General features: G+C 42.1%; 1 protein-coding gene across 1 annotated transcript in view; it reads left to right on the top strand.

Annotated features, from left to right (window-relative positions):
- Window positions 1-21967, top strand: part of cadps2 (Ca++-dependent secretion activator 2) — a 216586-nt gene extending 194619 nt beyond the window's left edge. The window contains 5 exon segments of the mRNA XM_034116812.1: window positions 3235-3309; window positions 4114-4197; window positions 11314-11421; window positions 20210-20314; window positions 21797-21967. Of these exon segments, the coding sequence (XP_033972703.1) occupies window positions 3235-3309; window positions 4114-4197; window positions 11314-11421; window positions 20210-20314; window positions 21797-21967 (543 nt within the window).
- The last annotated feature ends 284 nt before the right edge of the window (window positions 21968-22251 follow it).

A 22251-nucleotide genomic window follows, 5' to 3' on the forward strand; every position in this document is an offset into this window, starting at 1 on the left:
CGACGTGTTTCCACACTTTTCCACACCTGAATAACTCTTGATTTGCTGAAAGCCCCTTAACTAGTTAATCAGATGTAGATAATAAAGAAGACAAATGTAAAAACATGCAGTTCTTTCCCCTCCAAGACTTAGTGGAAGACTGCAGTAAAGCGTCATATCATCTGCATACAGGGAAACCCTACAAATGCAGGTCCTTACACACCAAGCCGATTTTCGGCGTCGATAGATGTCTGGCCGTCGATGAGCGTCCTGTCGCCCTACTCAGATTGGTGTGTCCCGCCCCGTCGTGTCTTTTTGGCCGTGTCGACACCTTCCGCCGCCGATTCGACATGACGCGAATCAGTGCATGAGAAGCGAAACGGAAGTGAGGGACCCAAGCAAACTATTAAGAAGACAAATGTGAGATTTCATTTAACTCCAGCTCTCGACACAGGTTCGGGAAAGCCCCATGAGCTTCTCGCTGTAGAGTGAACATGGAACGCACACGCTATTTGTTGTTTGTTTATATCACGCAGTCTGTTCTTCTTCTCTCGGTGTATCACGCAGTCTGTCTTCCGGTTGTTGCCTCTTTTGAATGACGAATACACACTACCGCCACCTGCTGGTAAGGAGAGTTATTGCCGTGCGCAGTTCGTACGTGCTACTTGGCCGTCGGCTGAAGTCTTTGCGGTGTGTTCCAGTGCGACTGTTGGCCAAGACGCAGGAGACGTGAGGCGACACAACAGTCGGGTCCGTCGGGACGTGTTCTTTGGTGTCAGGTTGGTGTGTCAGGACCTTAATATGTTATATGTAGAAGCTTAAGGAAACTTCTTAGACTTAAAGAACGAGAAATCTCTCTAAACAATGAGCAGACATCGAGCTTTGTCTTCTAAAAGGTTTATATCTTGGGGAAACATTTTCACCTGAAGCAGTTCCACGTCATCTACATTTAAATCATGGCAGTTTCGTTGTCGTCTCTTTCCTTCTTCTGGGTGTTTCAACCCTTCTTGGTTCATTGTTAGCACAGAGGAAGCAGAGCAGGGATTGTTCACTCATATATTAAATCATTATTCTAACCCAAACCCTCACCTTTTCTGTGTGACGTAGGATACTTTCTTACCCTTGTTCATATTTATAGCATTTGGCATGTCTTAAAGTCCCTTGCCTCATTAGAAACACTTTGACACCATGGTTGGTTATTATTGAGCTAACTTAAATATATATTTGAGGTTCTGCATAAACCGATATGTCCTTAATACTTTACAGCGTTATCACTGGAACACTTATAAGCCACTTCCAAACGTAGACATCTACTCTGAGAGGAACATTTCCAACAAGGCTACAGGTCTCCTTTCTGCACATTATACAGTCTGGACATATGGTTTTCATTTAGATACGAGGAGGAAGCAGCGCTGCTTCATTTGAATGCCCATATGTTGTTGTACAGAATGCTTGCAAGCTTCGATCAAATAATTGGCTCGGATTTAAAGTGCCATATGTGCGAAATGAGACTAGAAAGAAAATGTATGTTACTTTGGCCGTTAGTGTTGGAATAACCTTCAAATAATAAGCACAATATAGAATGTGCATTATGGGTCCTCTTTAAACCTCTTCTGTCATATTTTACTCTGCTGTTCTGTATGTTAACGAATCGATGTGATTGACGTGTGCCTGAAATCCCACTTGTACAAGAGAGTTAATCCAAGTGGTTATAATGACTTTAATATCTATAAAACCCTTTATGCTGGTTTTATCTTGTTAAATGCAACCATAAAAGCATGTAGCCTTCAGCGAGCCGTTTGAATTCAGCAGGGTTCTTTCTCCGTGCTCTTTAAACATCACTTGATTCTCCTGAATGCGGTTCAGTGGATGCAGCTTGTGCTCACTTGGCGGTGGGTGTTGTGAAAGAGGCCTCCTGACCTCTGACCCCTGACAGTCTGAAGGCTCTCAGAGACGTCACGGCAGACCTTTAGTGCGGTCAGTTTTTCTGCAACTAGCTGCGATAGAGCGTCCCATCTGCAGCGAATCCTTTCTGGCAACAAAATCCTGCTGGCGTTCCTCAATCACACCTCTTGGTTTTGACGGAGAATGCTTCCAGATTGTTCCAGTTCAACGGGCAGGACTGTGAATAATCTGCTCTTGACAGTTCAATACGGACATTAAACTCCTGGATTCATGAATTCTCCTTTTATACACTGCGGTAATCAGCGTTAATCAATGAACATGCTAATGAGTGTGCTGTCTTTTTGTCGCTGAGGTGATTTGAATAGCGACGGCGTGGGGAAGGGGGGGGGGGGGGGGGGGATGTGACCCGGTTGCAGAATCTAAAACATCTCACAGAGCTGAAGGAGCAGCGGCAACGAGCAGATAAATGTTTTTAAAAGCTCTAATTGTCCTTTTCACTATTTCCCCGAGCACATGGCAAAGACCAAACTATTTCTCTACTGTTTTACGGGCGGGGGGGGGGGGGGGGGCTTTTGTAGGAATAAAGCAGCGATGTTAATTGAGGTAAGAAGAGAGGAAAAAATAAAAAGATCTGCAGGAAGATGGGCGCGCTGAAAGCCATTTTGCGGACTTGTGGAGAGGGGGGGGGAACAAAATGAGGGCTGTCGGCTCTGACCTCACAGGACCCGCAATTTGTCAGCGATCTGTACGCTTTGTTGATTGAAATTTTTAATTTGGGTGTTCTTTAGACGGCCAGTGAAAGGGCATTGTCGCCCAGAGATGAACTCCCCTGCTGCTGCCGCCATTCAGCCCGCAGCCCCAGCCTTTTTATTTTTTATCCTTCAAGGGAAAAGGTGCCATGAATATGTTTTCAGGGGGGGGGCCAAACGAGACATGAAATGGCGGATTAATTGAATCTTGTGTGAGCCTTTGGTCCTCGCAGCTGGACCGGTGCTTTAGAGCAATACAAGGCTGCTCTAATTGTAGGGAGACGCACAAAAAGTATCCTTCAGATTCCTTCGCTTTTTCCAGCGCGGACGGGAATGTCATTCAGACGCTGAATGGTCCTATTAGCTGCTTAACTCAGCGGAGGGGCACGGATGGGGAGGTTTGTCACGGGAGGTGTGAGAGTGTGTGTGTGTGTGTGTGAAGACTTGATGTTCATTGTAGGTTTCTCCTTTCTGTCTCTTACAGAACAGACAAAGCTGTACTTCTGTCTCAGGAGGCGAGGAGTCACTTCGACTTTCTGTGTGTCTTTCTAGAAATAATAAAATATAGCTTTTTGTCCCCCCCCCCCTCCTCCCCCCCAAGCAACAATACCACTCCAAAATCGATGTTCTGATCGACGAGGCGTTCAAAGACATGCTTTCCTCCCTGGTCACAAAGGTACATTTCTTTCCAATCAAATCCTCTCTCATGCTGTTTACACCGGGCTTTCTTTTGTTTGTGTTTTCTTTTTCCATGCAGGCGGAGTGGGGTCACACCTTACCCTTTCTTTTTGTTATTTAGTTATTATTCTATTCTTTTGAGACATGTTTTATTTTTCCACTTCTTTTTTAAAAGCCTTACACTTTGCTAGAAAAGATGATGGATTTAACACTTTCTATTCTGATTTCATTTTTCCGTATCCGTTCGTTTGTTGCAACATGTTATTAGACACATGTATTATATCCTATATTATATATATATACTCTTATGAATGTTTTTAAATTTGTAAATGTTCTGCTTTATTTCATCATTTGTATTATAATCATTGTTGGTCACTTTTTATTCTGATATTAAATCATATTTATCCATTTGTTCATTTTCTATTTGTCTTGTAATTATTATTATTATTATCAGTATATTATTAATATTATTATCCATGTTTTCTTTTATTTACAGCTTTATTTTTTGTGGTCAAGGTTTAATCTATTTATTTGTATGTTGTGATTAAATTGTATTTGTCGTGCATTATACAAATAACATGTTCTAATAAAACGTATATTTTCTTTACTGTATCTTAACCACTGACTGAATGATGCTTTGTTGCACTAAAAAAACTATAAACTCTAAAGAAAAATTCTCAAATAATTCTGATTGCATTGTTTAATTTTCTCAAATCTTAATAACAGTAACATGAGATTGTTTGGTTGAAAAGCGTCCAGCAGAATAAGAGCATTAACGGTTGTTGTGTCTGCCCCTCTGCAGTTCGCCGCTGTTTTAGACGGCGTCCTCTCCAAACTCTCCAGATACGATGAAGGCACATTCTTCTCCTCAATCCTCTCTTTCACAGTGAGTACGCTCCTTTTTGTCCCCGCGAACACAGAGAGCCGATTCTTTCTCCGACTCTCTGAGGAAACCTGTTATTTGCTGGAAACCAGATCTCAGCTGAACTCCAGTGTCTTCCTCACCTTCTCCTCCTCCTCCTCCTCCCCCTCTGAAAGGTGAAAGCAGCTGCCAAATATGTGGAGGTCCCCGTGAGTCCCGCTGTTTTATTCTTCACCCTGTCCATCATTTTTTTTTTCCATATCGCTGTGTTTCCGTGCGCTTTCACGCAGTCGAAGAAAAGCAGCCTGGAAATGCAAAACCGTTTTTCTTTGCATTCGCTCATCGTGCCGTGTTTAACATGTGTGAAAGATAAAGAGGGGTTTTTTATTCCGAGCCAAAGATCACACAACAAGTCTTAATTAATTGCACTCTCGTCCTTGGAGATGTGTTTTGCTGAAGTGTCGCTTTGTGGGCGGCAAAGCGTTTAATGAGCGGCGGCGAATGGGCAGAGATCAGAGGAGTTAAAGTGTGGAGGTGACGAGGCGTTCAGGGTGTGAAGGAGAGAGTGGGTTATCTCCACAATTAGATCATGGTGACCGCTCATTTCCTAAAGCAGCGATTAACAATTCCTCTGAGATTCTTACTTCTTCCATTGTTCTGTTTTATGAATGCTGGCAGTTTTAAAAGCGTCCACTGGGATTAAATATATTCAAACCTCTCAGGCTTCAATCCAAAAGCAACGTGACTACAAGAAGACGGAGGAAAGGGAACACATTTCCTGTCTTCCTCTGAGGAGTTTGGCTGTAAATGAAATGTTTCTGAAGACTATTCTGAGAGCTCGGATATAGCAGAAGTTGATATTCATGCGATCAGAAGAACATTTGAATGTAAATGCATGCCCTTCAGAGTTCTGCCATCCTCATGAAAAGCTCTGTTAGTGTGGAGGTGATGCTGAAGTGATATTAGGATGATGTATTCACTTTATCTGAAGTTGCCTTTGCTAAAAAAAACAGGGCTGAAACTCAGATGTGAGAAACTCTGAGTCACTGAACAGCTGACAACAACATCTCACCTCCTTAATCCTCGGCCCCGCCCACATATCCCATCATGCTCTCTGGTTCCCGTCCAGACTTCCCTTCTACCCTGAAATTATAACGTAACCGCTACCATGGCCTTTTTGGTCTTTTGTGTGGAGGGAACCTGACGCGGGTAATCCGCTTTTAATCCCAGGTGAGGTGGTGAGCAGGTGGGCGGGGCTTCTGAGGTTGGCTCCGCCCCCAACAGCTTTTCACAAAAACAGGACGCTTTTTCCCCCCGAGGGTTTTCAATTTAGAGACTTTTATTTCTCTGTATTTAATGAGGGAAATACCTGTTTTTTTATTTATCGAACAACTGCAACTGATGTATTTATGCCTTTTATATCTGACTTATAATACGAGTGGCTGTTTGAACGCTAACTTTTAATTTATTCCACCACAAAAAGGACATTCATAATGATGAAATAGTTCAGTGGTAAAGCTGAGCCTTGGTTAAAACTCACATGTTTTTATACCTTTTATAATTGTATTAATTTGGTGTAAATTGACCAGTTTTTAACATTTCACTTCATTCATGTTTTCTACGGTGACAAGCAGGTGCAACCAGCCCGAAACATTTCCATTACCGGAAACACACTGCAGCTTCAGAAACGATGCAAATATAAAAACACAATTGTGCCAAAACACATGTAATTTAAGAAACATCTTTACTAGAAGTGCACCAGAAACAAAACGCCGTACCAGGGGGACACTAAAGCGTGACTTCAACAGCTGAGCCCGGAGCACTTGGTGACGTTTGGGGTTATAAAGTTGGCCATACTATCAGGAGGAATCATGTGTGAGGTGTGAAAACCATTCAAATCACATGTGCGTTTTCCAACATTTTAAACACCTTTGAAATTAAATTGTTCACATTTCCAAAAAATACATTTGACCTAAGTCCAAGGGTAAAATAAAGCAACACGGTTAACCTACAAAATCCTTTAACGTGTGAAATATACAAGTCACTTTGGGACATATCTGCAAACAAAACACATTAAAAAAAGAATAAAAGAATATTTGCTTGGAAAAAATAAATATATCTTGTGTTATTTTAATGAATGTCAAATCCCCCCATAATGGATCAACAGAAAACCAGCAAATGTATATTTTCATTATTGTTTAATCATCAAAAATACCCCAAAAGGATCTGGTTCATCTTGTTCAAATATGTTCTGTTGCTCTTCATTAATAATCACATATTCAATATTTATAAGCCGTTTTTTTAAGGCTCTCTATTAATGCATCATAAACATTGTTCCCGGGTTCATTTGGATAATATCGGGACTTGTTGCCGTGCCGTGCCAGCACTTATACGTGTACACACGCACCGTGCACCTGGCAGAAATGAAATGAATCCAGGGCAGGAAAGGAGGCCGGTAACAGTGTGTAATTACCTGGCATTTCACTGCCTCCCCCTCCTCACCCACAAACCGCTCATTACCAACGGGCCTAACCCCTCCCTGTCTGTATCCGAACACGAACACGTCTTCATTTTACACACTCTATTTTTTCTTCTTCGTTGTTGTCAAATGTTGACGGGCATCCAGGTGGCCATTATCCCGCGGCGGAGGGGATTACTGGTGTTTGGCTACAGTGCAGAAGACCAAACAGAAAGAGAGGGCAGAGCGTGACAAGAGCTCCGAGCCGCTCGTATCTTTTGTTTTTTCTCTTTCCTCTTCGTGTTAAAGTCTTAATCTCAGTGGCTGGAACTGTGCCGGCGTCTCCGATCTGTCACGCCGCTTTGTCACCTCGTCTGAGCGAGAGAAAGGAGAGGTAAATGATTGAGACTAAGCCTTAAGGGGAAATTGATGTCTCCAATGACAACAAGGGCAGTAATATGTTGCCAGTGGCACACACACACACACACACACACACACACACACACACACACACACACACACACACACACACACACACACACACACACACACACACACACACACAATCAGGAATGTTGCACTACAGATTTCTCTCCTGCTTTGACCCTGTTCACACTTGTGCGGATATGTTTTTAAAAGTTGATCTCCCTCACTCCTTCCTCCTGTACTTGTTGGAAAGTGGTGGATGGGGTTGAGGTCAGCGATGTGCAGGCTACTCAATTCCCTCCAAACCAAATCTGGTAAAACCTTTTTTTTTCTTTTTGCTATCTTTGTGCACGGTGCGTCAAAGTAGGAAACACAATGTTGTTTAAAATATCATCTCATAGAGCAGCATTTAGATTGAACTAAGATGTCAGAGGGTCATAGAGTTCAAGTTTGATTTCCTACTGTTGCCAAGTCAATGTTTTGTCTCACCTGAAACACGCCTGCTTTAGAAACATCAAATCCATCCTCTTTGCCAAGAAAGCCTGTCAAATACTTTACGGTTTGGTTATTCCTCGGCTGATCCTCTCCGTATTTCAGCCTCAAACTTGCTTTCACAGCAACCGATGACAAACCCGTTACGACCAGTTTAGCAACTTGCATAATAAAGTTTGACTGTTTTCCTTTTTGAACTATAATAACGATTGCTAATTTCCCCGTCTGCCAATGTTATAATTGCTAATCAGCTATTACCTGTAGTATGGTCTTGGACAGGAGTCTTCCTGCTTATCTTAATCCACTACAAAGTCATGTCTAGAGTTGGCAGATTGAAGACAACTTTCTAATTCCATCTTCAAATGTGGCTTGGCAAGTCTCATGGACTGTCCTTTGCAAGCACCTTGATTGATCCAGGGATAGTTCATTCGTTGACCTGGTGCCACATGAGGCCAAAGAAGACTGAATTTCTACGCTGATATCTACGGCTGTATGTCCACTATCCACCACCTGGGTATCGGTTGAATCTGGTTGGGAATGCTGGCAGGAAAATCTGATACATCAAAGCCTAAGGCGATCTTTAGTTCTTTAGGTTTTTATTTTGCGACATTGGAAACTTAGGGTTAGGGTTAAGGCTTGTTTGGAGTTGTTGCCAAAAGGTCATATGGGCATGTTGTGTTAGCAATTCCAGAATCCACTGGTGGAAAGATGTTGTGAAGGATAATTATTTTCTTTGGGTCAAGGAGATTCCTGAATCAGCAGTGGACAAAAACTCCAAGAATCAGGACTCACGAATATTGGAAAGGTGGTAGAGTCTAAAGCCCAGTACATACTCTCGGTGTAGAGAGTTCAATTCATACTACAATTGAGACAATCAGTACGTCATTCCACCAGTGCACACCGATCCACCCTCCGCAATACGTTGTTTGTCAGGAGTTCAATGGCATATCATTCCTTTAAAGACGCGTTATATTCATGCTGTTAACGGCAGTATCGGCAAATGTGCTTACACAACTGTTCTTGAATCAAATCAATAAGTTTGTTATATTACTTCGGTCAGCAGTTCTCCGAAGGGAACAGTTCTTGCCAGTTCTTGATTAGTCACTAATGGTCATGGCTGATGAAGTCATTTGCATCACAAGGATTATAAACGGACCATCGCAGACACACGGACATTGAAAGTGTAAATTGGACTTTAATATGCAACGAGATAACGGCTCGGATTATCTACCAATACTGAAGATTTGAATCGTCAACATACCACTGCAACTCCTCTAGGGTCTGAAGTGTGGATGGAAAACTTGATGAGGAAGAGTCGCTAGTTGTGGGTAGAAACCCCCCTGACATTCAAACACAGTTCTGAAATGTACCTGCATCATTGTGGACGTGACCTGGAAGCGTCTGCTGGATCAGATCAGAGACTTCATGACGAGTCCTGAAACAAACAGGCTTCAGATTCACCGGGTTCATTCTCCTCAAGATTTCTGAGCTTCATTCGACAATCATACTCGATCTGGGACTCCAGAGCATTATGGGGATTCTGACAGGCCTGTCAATCACAGAGCCTCCCCCTCCTCTCTCTGGTTGAACAATACACTCACACCACACCACACCCCCCCCCCTCTTTTCATACACACACACTCAGACTCCAGGTGCCCTTGCAGCCATGTGACCCCACTTTAACCTCTGGTATCTGCAGGTTTTCTTGTCTGTCTGAATCACAGCTGAGCGTCTCTGACTGATCTCAGTCTGTCGCTTGCTGTTCCAGACCTCTGAACGCTGCTGCTGCTGCTGAGACCCTTTTGATCAGGAAATATTGAACAGAAATCATAACATTTATGTACGGCTGCAACATGCAATTGGTTTCATTACAGATTATTTATCAAATGAATCGTTTGGTCTATAAAATGTTAGAAAATAGTGGAACATGTCCGAACCAGATCCTTCAAAATCAATGTCTTTAAATGTTCTGCTTTGCCAGTCGAAAAACGAATTTACTTTAATATTATATAAAACTGAAAAAGCAGGAAATCCCTATATTTGCAACACTGAGACAGCACTTTAATTACATGATAAAATGATCCAAATGTTGTTTAGGATTGTACTGACAGTCGACTAATGGTTGCAGCTCTATATTGAATAAGTGTTGGTGTGTTTACTTGAGAAATTCCTTTTAAAAGAAACGGTCTTGAAGTCTTGAAGGCAAAAGGGAGTGTTGCCCTGACAGCAGGTATTTCTTTAAAAAAAATGGTTTATCAATATAGCTTTCATCAAAGTTTCTGTCAATCGACTAATGGTTGCAGCTCTTCATTGAAGAAGTCTTGGTGCATGGAGACAACATTTATTTAAGCGTACTATTGCAGACAAAGTACATTTGATGCTTTTTGATTTGCACCAAGAATAAACAAATGTGTCTAATAGTTCGTCCCTTTACGATGTGTGGCGAATCGTCTGTAAACTTCCTGCTAAACTTCCAGCTGCCTCTGCTCTTCAAACCAAAGTGAAGGAGGTGTTGACATCCAGCTCTTTTCTCCAACATTAGCATGTGACAGTTTGAGTTTCTTTAGTGTTGTCTCTCAGACGAGCAAAAGGTCACAATCCCAAATTCATAATCAGCCTCCAACCTGCCTTTTAGCCTCTAAGTGAAGCCAAAAGGTTTCTGGGTTTTTCTCCGAGGCTCCATTTCCTTGTGTTTCCACGGGGGGATCTGACAGCAGAACAACAGCCCCCCCGGGGGGAAGGACGCACGCCGGCTCAGAGAAAACGGGTGTGAAAGATGTCAAAGCAATTACAATAAGCATTACAGTTGTAATCTCCCCTGACAACAGGGAGTGTGAATGAGCAGGTTCACACACTGCTGCCTCTCCCAGCCACACACACACTTCAGAAGCTTCTTGATACTCCAAACACGGAGGAAGTGGTTTTATTTGCTTCTTCTTTTCACCAGGCACTCAGCGGGAGATGCTGAACATTTGTTGTGTTTTCACAGTTTACCAGAGTTTGCCTTAATGACAACCAGTGGGGGGGGGAAGTACATGTACCTAAGAACAGTACTTGAGTACAATTTTGAGGTACTTCCTTTACTTGAGTAGTTCCATTTTCCACATTATACTTCTCCACAGTTCAGAGGCAAACGTTTGAGTTTTACTCGGTAATTGTTATCGCAGATCAGTAGAGACACAATGAGTCCGTCAAGTCACGTCTTGTTCTTCAGAGTTTGATAAATACTGAGTTGTTTCATTGACATTGAAATACTTGCCTGTATTTGCTTTCTGAGTGTGTCAACTGACAAAACATATTCTTCTACTGGCTATGAAGTGAGGCTCTGAGGTTAGGTGTTGCTTTTATTCAGTCTTTATATATTTCACATTGAACGAGTTATGGTCACTTTATTTAAGAGCCTTACTTTATCACCAATTTCCCGTAGTTTTGTCAAATGTCTTTTATAATAGATTTTTTTAAATCTCCATTGGTTGATTGTTTGTTGGTCCGATAGCCGGGTAAGATATCTGTCTCTTGACGTAGGAAACCGCCAATGACACGGCGTAGAAATGGCATTATCATCAGGGGGTTTGTTCCATCATCACCTTCTCCTGTGATATCATTGACGATCAGCATGGACGAAGCTTTGCACGATGAATGCCAGGCATGATCATTTCCACCACCAGGCTGAACACACTGCATGTTTGACATCGTTCTTCGTGTCCTGCCTCCTCCTCCTCCCTGCAGTTCTTCTTCAGGTGTGTGTGTCCTCTCTCCTGCAGAAACCAGGCATGGATCTGGCCGACACCTACATCACCTTCATCCGGCAGAACCAGGACATCCTGCGGGACCGCGTCAACGACGAGCTGTACACCGAGAAGGTGTTCGAGGTGAGTCTAAAACACAGCCGGTTTACCGCAACCTAGGTCATACTTTTGGAGTTCTATTGGTTATAATAACGTTGTGTTACGATGTTTATACCTGAGATAATATCACTAAGAGAAATCTAACTTGAAGCAACACACAGTTCATCAAGTTTATCTAAAGCATTTTGATTGGGGAGAAACCCAAAAATGACTGACGTATTTAATGTAGTAAAACAAAACGTTCAAATCTCTTGATTGGTGTAACCACAGGCTAACAACCAATCAGAGCGTCAGGACACAAAAACGGTTACAGTTTATTCTCCAGGCATGATCACATAAGAGCTGTTCAGGGCCTTGTCTGACGAAACCTTCCTCAGATAAACAATGCAGAAACACAAATACTTTTCTCTCAAGATATCTCAACACAAATCTTTCGTTAGGCTTTTTATACTCAACGTTTTAAAAGCTGAACAAACAAATCTTTGCTTCAGTTTTTCATTCATTTCTAGGTTATTTCACTCAGACAAGTTGATCATCAGAAAGCATTGTACTGTATCTCGCTCTGAAGCCGAGTAAACTGTCATGGTGGGAGTGTGACCGACGGACGGACCAACGTTCGCAGTAAACTTTCGAATCAGCAGTGAGTTGAATAGCCGCTATGAGCGTGTATCAAACAAGACGTCTATGTTTATGTTTTCTTGACAGGTAGCGTTGTGTGTTTGTGTGAATAATAACTCAATTAAATGTCAACTTCACATGTACCTGCTGCAGGTAAACACACTTATCTTAATCCTGAGTGTAAGTTGTAATTGATGTTGACTCCAGTTAAAGCATCATTACCGCCACCAAGGAGGTCGTGTTTTCTGTTCAGGTAGTTAGTTTTAAGCAGGATAAAAGGGAAACTGGCCTGATTTACAGGAAGCTAATCAAAGGGTAATGGGCCAAGGAAGAACAAGGGATCATTTGCGGCGAGGCGGCCATTACAAGTTTCATGCTCTCCACAAATATAAAAATGATATTCAAAAAATATTCCACAGTGTTTTCTGAAGGATAATAAAATGGCCCGGACTTCTTCTGTGGATTGATTGGACTGCACATAGTCCCTTGATCCTCCTTAGCAACAGTCTGTTATCCTTAGCAACGATCTGTTAGCAGAAATTAGCAGTCTCTGTAATGTTAAAATTGACCAATCAGAATGGAGTATTCAACTAAGCCCTGTAAAAATAATGGCACAAATCAAATAAAAGCATTTGTCCGATTTTGAACTATTTAAAACAAATGGAGGACATTTTGACGATAATGTTTTACTGAATCAGATCTTTTCATACGCAGTCGCTGCCTGTCTAGAAAGCCCACCTTGCTGATAGAGACCTCCACACACACATGCACTTCTCACACACAGCGAGGTGTGTGTGTTCTCTCAGAGCTTTCATTGTGCCGCAGCAGCAGGTCGCTGTGAGCTGAAAACACACCGCTTCTGTTGACCTGTTTATCACTTAGGAACCACCGAGAGCCGCCTGCACACACACACACACACACACACACACACACACACACACACACACACACACACACACACCTCCACCTAAACACCCATCGTCCATCCCACACCGTCCCTCTTCCTCACACACTACCTCTCTCCAGGATTCAGATTTATAAAAATATTTCCAAACATGCCCCATCTCTCCGCCGTGCATCAAAGCAGCGGACATGGCGGCTCAGAGCCTCGAACACATTAGCAGCACCAAGCCGAGCGATGGATTTCTGCCACCCGCCGCCTCCTGAGGGTTCAGAGCGTTGTAGCCGAGGTGTGTGGTGTGTGTGTGTGTGTGTGTGTGGTGTGTGTGTGTGTGTGTGTGTGTGTGTGTGTGTGTGTGTGTGTGTGTGTGTGTGTGTGTGTGTGTGTGTGTGTGTGTGTGTGTGTGTGTGTGTGTGTGTGTGTGTGTGTGTGTGTGTGTGTGGTGTGTGTGTGTGTGTGTGTGTGTGTGTGTGTGTGTGTGTGTGTGTGTGTGTGTGTGTGTGTGTGTGTGGAGAATGAGTCTAATGGAGCTCAGAGGCGGCCAGTCATGCACCGAGGAGGAGCCGACGCTGGGCCTCCAAACGTCTCAGCCTTTCAACGTGAAACACACACACACATCCCTGATGTGTTGAATCGTAATTGACAGCCTGTATATTCTTGGCTGTAAACAAAGACATCTTTAAAGTCTTTATTCTCTTCTCCTTTTTGTCCTAAATTTCAACAAACGACAACATTCCTACCACGCTGTTTCCAAAAGGATTTACACTAATATGTCTGCATTTCTATGCCGTGCACTCTCCGATCAACGTTACATTCCCACACATGACATTTTGCTTCTCTGCGCCAAAAATATGATTTAGCAAAAAGAAAATGTTAATACTGGTCTGACATATTTTAGGACCATATTATTAAATGTTATCCTGTACTAACCTACCCTGCAAAGAATGCTGCTTACATCCTCATTCCCCGATACAAAGACAACTTTAAAGGCCCTCTGTACACACACACACACACACATACACACACACACACACACACACACACACACACACACACACACACACACACACACACAGAAAGTAAATCTTGTGTTGAGACAGCAGCATCAGGCCTCCAGCCAGGTGCATTATGGGTATGCAATTGTCTTGTTTACGTGCGTCTGAGCAAGTCAAATTCATGATGGAGCCTTTTCTTCAAGCAGGAGGTTTATCAACACAGGCGGAGGTAGAGTAGACAAAAGAGTGTGTTTGAGGGGTGTGTGTGTGTGTGTGTGTGTGAGGGTGTGTGTGTGTGTGTGTGTGAGGGTGTGTGTGTGTGTGTTGAGGGGGGGTCTCTGCACGCAGCTGTAAACACTTTTTTCTGTGTGTGCATGCTCACATGTGCCTCTCCATCTATTTGTGTACAAGTGCTCACCAGGGAACGTCTTTGTGTGGATAAGGAGTGTAATGCATGCCCTCACACACACACACACACACACACACACACACACACACACACACACACACACACACACACACACACACACACACACACATTAGCAGCCAGATCACCTTAATGAAGCGTTTTAGAGGACAAACCTGCAGGCTGTCAAAGAACATAAATAAACCAGATGTCGTAGAATCCCAAATTCAGTCTTTTTTGATCAACAAGATCAAATATTTGAAGTTTTTTTTATTGTTGCAGGTTTATTTATAAAAAAAATGATATCTTGGCTCAATAATAAAGGAAAAGACCTTTAAGAATTACAAATATCATCTTAGTTTTTCTTTTTAGAAAATAAATCATTTTAGCAATGAGTGTTTTTTTGTTGCTCAAAGACGAATCCTTTTATTATCCGTCCATTACAAAATACCCTTTTATTTTTTCTACAGTGCTTCATTTATTCTGTTGCATTTGTATCTATATGATCTAGAAATGCAATCTGTTTCTCACCACATCTCAGCACCAGATTCAAGACAACGACTTATAAATAATAATAATACATTTTTAAATGAGAAAATTAGACTTAATAGTTAATTATTTTACAAAATGACTGTTTTTTTTTTTGCCAAGCCTTGACAATGTGTGAGATGTTTAAACGACATCATTACTGTGACACCAGCAGGAAGCCTCTCCTCTTCATCACGTAGAAATTGTTTCTGACAAGACCAATGCAGCCCCCCCCCCCCCCCCCTTATATTCCCTCCATCTGTTTCCCCTCTCGTCCTCTAATCAGCTCAATTAAGGAGCGTCTTCGTACTCAATTTCCACGACAGCTAACGCGGCGCGCGAGGCGAGCGTCGGGCCGATGATTATCCGCTACTCGCCTCCCAGAGACTCAGAGAAACGTTTCATTGAGGGGGGGGGGGGGGGGGGGGGGGGGGGAGAGAGAGAAATCAGAGCAAATCATCCCAGGAGCAGCAAACATCGTCCAGTAATTTCAACATCGTCGAGCATCTGTTAGCACGGCGAGCCGATTAGCACACGGCTCAAACTGCAGCATTATCAATGTTTAGTGTCGGGAGAGGAGGAGGAAATGAGGAAGAATGAGGAAGAGCAGACATTAGTGATGGTGGAGGAATCTGTGATCCGCAATGAAACCTTAATGGATGTCTCTACTGATACACCAAGAGAGTGGAAAGTAACTTTACTTATGTACAATTGTAATGTACTTTACTTTACTTGAATATTTCCATTTTATGCTACTTTATTCTTCTCTACATTTATTTTAAACATTACTTATTATGGCTTTGTTGAATACTCGATCCTGATTGGTCAATTTCAACATTTCGAGATTTTTTTGCTAACAGATCGTTGTTAAGGAGAACAGACTGTTGCTAAGGAGCATTAAGGGACTGTGTGCAGTCGTATCAATCCGCAGAAAGAAGTCTGGTCAACTTTACGTCAGCTGTGGAAAACTTTGTGGAATTCTTGTTTAATATTTATTTTGATATTTGTGGAGAGAAGGAAACTCTTTGATTGATGATGGCTAAACTGTCTTCAGTAAAGAAAAGAAAAAGAGAAGGAAAGAGGTTAAAAGACAGAAATCAGTAGACAGGAAGTAAACACTAACAGGGAACAGTAGAAGAAGACAGACAGGAAGTAAACTCTAACAGGAAACAGTAGAAGAAGACAGACAGGAAGTAAACTCTAACAGGAAACCGTAGAAGAAGACAGACAGGAAGTAAACTCTAACAGGAAACAGTAGAAGAAGACAGACAGGAAGTAAACTCTAACAGGAAACGGTAGAAGAAGACAGACAGGAAGTAAACTCTAACAGGAAACAGTAGAAGAAGACAGACAGGAAGTAAACTCTAACAGGAAACAGTAGAAGAAGACAGACAGAAAGTAAACACTAACAGGGAACAGTAGAAGAAGACAGACAGGAAGTAAACACTAACAGGGAACAGTAGAAGAAGACAGACAGGAAGTAAACTCTAACAGGAAACAGTAGAAGAAGACAGACAGGAAGTAAACTCTAACAGGAAACAGTAGAAGAAGACAGACAGAAAGTAAACACTAACAGGGAACAGTAGAAGAAGACAGACAGGAAGTAAACTCTAACAGGAAACAGTAGAAGAAGACAGACAGAAAGTAAACACTAACAGGGAACAGTAGAAGAAGACAGACAGGAAGTCAACACTAACAGGGAACAGTAGAAGAAGACAGACAGGAAGTAAACTCTAACAGGAAACAGTAGAAGAAGACAGACAGGAAGTAAACACTAACAGGGAATGTTGGGTGTTTCTCAATCTCGAGTAAAGCTGCTTCAGAGCCACTATTTCAAGCATACTACGTCATCGAGTGCCGAAGTACTGTTCCAATGTCCAGGCTCCTTGGAAATCTACCGAGTCCGGCGTCCTTCGTTGCGGGAAATTTCGCGGCTGCACATGTGTATCCTCCGCGGTCTTAAAAATCCCCACAATGCTTTGCGCACGGACCAATTTCCCCAAATCTGTGGCGGAAAATGTAAGAGGCGGGGCCTCTCATATGACGCACACCTGCACACTTGCTAGCCTGTTCCACTCTTTGTTTTCCGAATGCCAGGAAGTATTCTTGCCTCGCTTCTGAAGCAAGATGCTCGGCAGACATGTGCTACCAAGCAAGCGTACTCGACATTGAGAAACACCCATGGACTCTGGCAGAGTTTAAAGACTCGTTAATATAAATGAAATGTGAAAAATGTTGGACATTTAAACAACATTTCGTTCAGTGCTGCTGTCCTTTTAAGATACGTTGATTTCGCCGCAGTTGGTACGCAGTGGAACGGACATTTTGTTCATAACGGAAGCAATACGATCATTTTTAAGCCAATAGTGTGTCAGTGAAATCCAGAGTGCAGGACTTTGACTTGCTATGGAGTATTAGAAATAATACATGAGAAGCAAAGAGCCGTTAGAGACCTCCACCAAGGCTCTTTCCGTGATTAAAAAAGCGATGTGGGTTTCCATCCCATGTATTCGGGTTCGCTGCATCATTGAATGTCTTTGTATTTAGCCCATCAACAGTTCTTACACTGGCCGTTTCTCAATCTCGAGTACGCTTGCTTGGTAGCACATGTCTGCCGAGCATCTTGCTTCAGAAGCGAGGCAAGAATCCTTCCTGGCATTCGGAAAACGAAGAGTGGAACAGGCTAGCAAGTGTGCAGGTGTGCGTCATATGAGAGGCCCCGCCTTACATCTTCCGCCACAGATTTGGGGAAATTGGTCCGTGCGCAAAGCATTGTGGGGATTTTAAGGACGCGAAGTCTACCCATGTGCAGCCTCGAAATTTCCCCCAAACGAAGGACGCGGCCTCGGTGGAATTCCAAGTATGCTGGAGATTGGAACAGTCCTTCGGCGGCACTTGATGACGTAGCATCCTTGAAATATTGGCTTGGAAGCCAATATCCTCGCGATTGAGAAACGGCTACTAAGTTTTAGGAAAAAGTTGTCGCTAGTTTTTTCGTAATCCTGCTGTCAACGGAGAAGTGAAACCTCCTTGGCTATCGCTCAAAGAAAGTAGAACTCCATTGAACTCAGACTAGATAAAGAGAAATAAAACACTTCAAGTATTGATGTGCCTTTCTTGCACAAGTATTGTCTTTTATGTCAGTGTCTATAAATATAAATAGTCAATTGATTGCGATGCTAATTTTGTGGATGTACATTTTCTGTAGGTGGCCCACATTGAAATGTGTGTCTGTGGAAATTGATAATGTTTAACATTTAGAGGTCAAAATTGGTGCTCATCTCAAAGATGTGTTTCCTAAACAAACAGAATTGAGGAGGAAATGAGATAAATCAGAGTGTGAAGCACAAACCCACTCCCTGTTCGCTGCATATACTGCTAGCTCACATTACCTGTCGGAGGCAAAGCAATCCAAAGTGCAGAAATACTCACATCTGCACGACTTATGGAAACAGCGGTGGCATCTTAAAGTGCGTCAGAAAACCCTTTCCTCTTCACAGCATGGAGCATGTGCAAACAACAGCCTTCAAATGACAGAGACACTTTCTCTGAGAGCAAACTCACTGTTTGTAAGACCTCTGATTGAAAGTCCACATTCATTCTCGTTTGCTTGACACTGCTTCATTACTTTGACATAATTAAAGGAGACGGTGTCGCTCCCACAATAAATGGATTCAAATATTTGCGTGACCCCCGAATGATCACGGACGTGTTTTGGCTTTTGTCAAGTGCATTAAATAACCTTTGGACAGCTTTTATCTCTCAAATTGGAAGGTAATTGCAGTCGTTGTCAGTGTGAAATGAAGTCTGTTGAGGCAGATCTGAATATTACAGGTCATTACGGTGTCAGAGCAATTTCCCTCTGCATTCTCGCTGGGTGGTGGGAGGTGTGAAGGAAGAGACTTTAATGAAAATTACAAAGCAAGAACCTGATTATTTCTCAGGTCGACGCAGAGCCGTGAACTCGTCTTCCCTTGACACGCTGCATTCAGGAGTTTCACAGTAAATTGGTATCTTTTTTAAATAAATAAATAACTGTTCCCCCCCTCTTTGAGTTGTGCCGTTCGGATGCTGCTCATCCTTTGACCTCGTGTTGAAGCGTTGTGTTTCTAAAGACAGCTCTGAACTCTGAACCCAAACCATAAACCGCCCTCTTTACCATCACCATAATGTTGTTTTTATGTATGTTCTTTTTAAGCATATTCAAAGAAACTCCTCAAGGTGTTTGCTCTCGGTTTTCTGACTTCAAAAACAGCTTGAGGATGAAAGATCTGCTTTCTGCTGGTTTCTGTGAATAATGTGCTCTGGAGCTGGGGGGGTCACTGCCTTTATACTGCGAAATGTCTTATAGCCTGTAGATGTATGGTAGCCTCCGAGGGTCATGCTTCATCCCTTGTAATACTCCACTCTAAAGGTTAAGGGTGTTACAAATCAAGGTTTTGGCTTAATGTGTCTTATTGTGAAACTCAAAACGTATAATAATCCACTTTTTGTGTTTTTTCAGTAAAGTCAAAGCTTGTTAAAAGTGTGTTACGGCTGCCATTTCTCTAAAGTCAGATAGATGGATTGAAGTGAATAGGAACAAAAACAACTTTCTTTTACAAATACAAAGTGAAAAGTCTGTTTTGTGTCAGTTTCAGGATCTTTTCACTTCTCCTAGTATGAGCTTTGGTGGGGAATATTAAACCTGAACACGGACATTTTGCTTTGAAGAAAATGCTTTATTATGTTATTACTTTTTATCAACTTGGGTCATCACTTATTATCGTACTCTAACATTGAGGTTGTGTCCATGTATTACATGATAAGTTATAACTACAAATTATTCAGGTAATTTACACATCAAATAAGTCGTTATGGTTAAAAGGATTGAGGTCATGTCCATATATCGGACGATAGGTCGATAACGTAAAAATGCTCAACGTTATTTCTGTATATCGTACAATGTGTCCATAACGTAAGAACTTATCCAGGTAATTTACATACGTCATACAATAAACAATTGACATAAAACCGATCCGGATCACGTCCATATTTAGTCCGATCGAGGTCATGTATCATACGATAATACGATTTATTGTACGATATGTCTACGACGTGAAAAGTATTGAGCTCGTTTTCATATATCAAACAATCATTTGATAACGTAAAAAGGATTGTGTTGTGTGTCGTATGATGGATCAATAAGTCATTGTTCCTTTATCGTACATTAAGGTCATGTCCATATATGAGATGATTAGATAACGTAAGAATTGTTGATTTGAATTCCATATATTGTAGGATAAGTTGAAAATGTGTGTTGTTATAATCCATGATTTTGTACAGAAACACCATGTGACCACATCAGTGTGTTGTTGTTTACAGCAATGGTACAGCAGCTCTGTGAAGTTGGTGTGTGTTTGGCTGGCGGACAGAATGGACCTGCAGCTGCACGTCTACCAGCTGAAAACACTCATCAAGATCGTTAAGGTACGAACTGTTTTCAAATCCACAGAAGAGAACAGAAACTGGGTCCAAAACAAACTGATTTTAGCGTTGAAATGCACATTTCTCTAACTTTTTACCCACAAGAGTCTCCTTTTCTCTGCTGTGAAAAGAAAGGCAGTGAAAGAGCCTCAGACTGGAAACACGTTGTCTTCAAATGACGTCTTATTCACGGTAAAACAGCCAGAAGTGACATTGAAGAACAACAACAACAAGAAAAATACGGACGAATCCAACGGAGTGTCCTTGAAGCAGCAGCGGTGTGAAGAGGCGAGGAAGGAAACAAAAAGCTCAACTGAGGCGCTTTGTCTTTTCATAGTTTGCTAATGTGCAGAGACGCGCGAGTTTAACTTGAAAGCAAACAGACGAGGAATTATAATGGCTTCTGACTGAAGGTAAAAAACCCTTTAGACGCCTCGGTCCGACACATAAAAGACTTGGTTTGTCCTTGAGCTTTTTGTCCTTTCAGACGCAGAGCGGCAGCTCCCTCTTCCTCGATGCATTCCTCAGACGCTCGGTTTGCTTCTTCTGCTTTATCTCCTGAAACAGAAGAACTATCAAGACTTCAGGCCGAAGGGATCCTTTCATTTCGTCGTTGTGTCCCTGGGCGAGTGTCTTGCCCAGGGACACAACGACGAAATGAAATTGAACCTGTGATGAACCCTGATCCGAACACCAACGCGCTAGCCCACTGCGCCACAGCCTCCTGTATTAGTACGATAAGCTGCTAAGTCAAAATGATGACAGTACTTTCCATATATCGTACGATAAGTCGATAACAAGAAAAAGATCATTTACATATAACGTAGAAATTCTCAAGAATGTTTCCATATATCGTACGATACCTTTAAATGATTTAGGTCATGTCCTTACGATAAGTCAAATGGTTAAAATGGTCGAGGTCATGTCCACATATTGTACGATAAGTTGATAACGTAAACATTTTATAGTCGTACAATAAGTCAATAACATAAAATGATGTTTAGCAATTACAGATCATTTCCACATGTTGTACGATGGGTAGATAAATTAAAACATAGTCAATTCTATTTTTCATATTTATTGTCTGTAAGTTAATAATGAATAAATTATCAAGTTTTTTTCTATTATATATATATCAAATTTGACTTTTTTCTCCGAATTTGACTTTTTTTCTTCAACATATTCGTTTTTTCTCCGAATTTGATTTTTCTTTTTTAAGTGTCATTTGTTTTTCAAAATGTCACTTTTTTTTCTTTTTTTTTTTTTAAATTTGGATTTTCTTTTTAAATCATTTTGTGACATGCACACTGAAGAGACTTGCAATTAATTGCCCTAGACTTCTGCTTTCAGACGTAGTTAATTATGAAGTTATTACCCAAACTGCATTTCTAAGATGCTCTCTGTTTTTCCCTCCCTTCCCCTGCTTCCTTGTCTCCTTCCTTGTCTCCTTCCTTGTCTCCTTCCTTGTCTCCTTCCCTCCATCAGAAGACGTACCGTGACTTCCGGCTGCAGGGCGTTCTGGACGTCTCGCTGAACAACAAGAGCTACGAGACCGTCTACAACCGTCTGGCGGTGGAGGAGGCGACCGCCGCGGTGAAGTCTGGAGACGGCCTGCAGGGGATCAGCATGAGAGACAGCGACCAGGAGGACGACTGAACACACACACACACACACACACACACACACACACACACACACACACACACACACACACACACACACACACACACACACACACACACACACACACACACACACACACACACACACACACACACACACTTCATACCGTCACACACACATCCTCTCTATGAAGGACCAGGACCTTCCATCACACTGTGAGTTATGTTCTAGATCAGGGGGGTCCAAACTTGTATCACTGAGGTCCACATAATAATAATAATAATATAATAATAAACTGTATTTGTATATAACCTTTC

This window comes from Trematomus bernacchii, unplaced genomic scaffold (genome assembly GCF_902827165.1).
Source record: "Trematomus bernacchii unplaced genomic scaffold, fTreBer1.1, whole genome shotgun sequence".
NCBI lineage: Eukaryota > Metazoa > Chordata > Actinopteri > Perciformes > Nototheniidae > Trematomus > Trematomus bernacchii.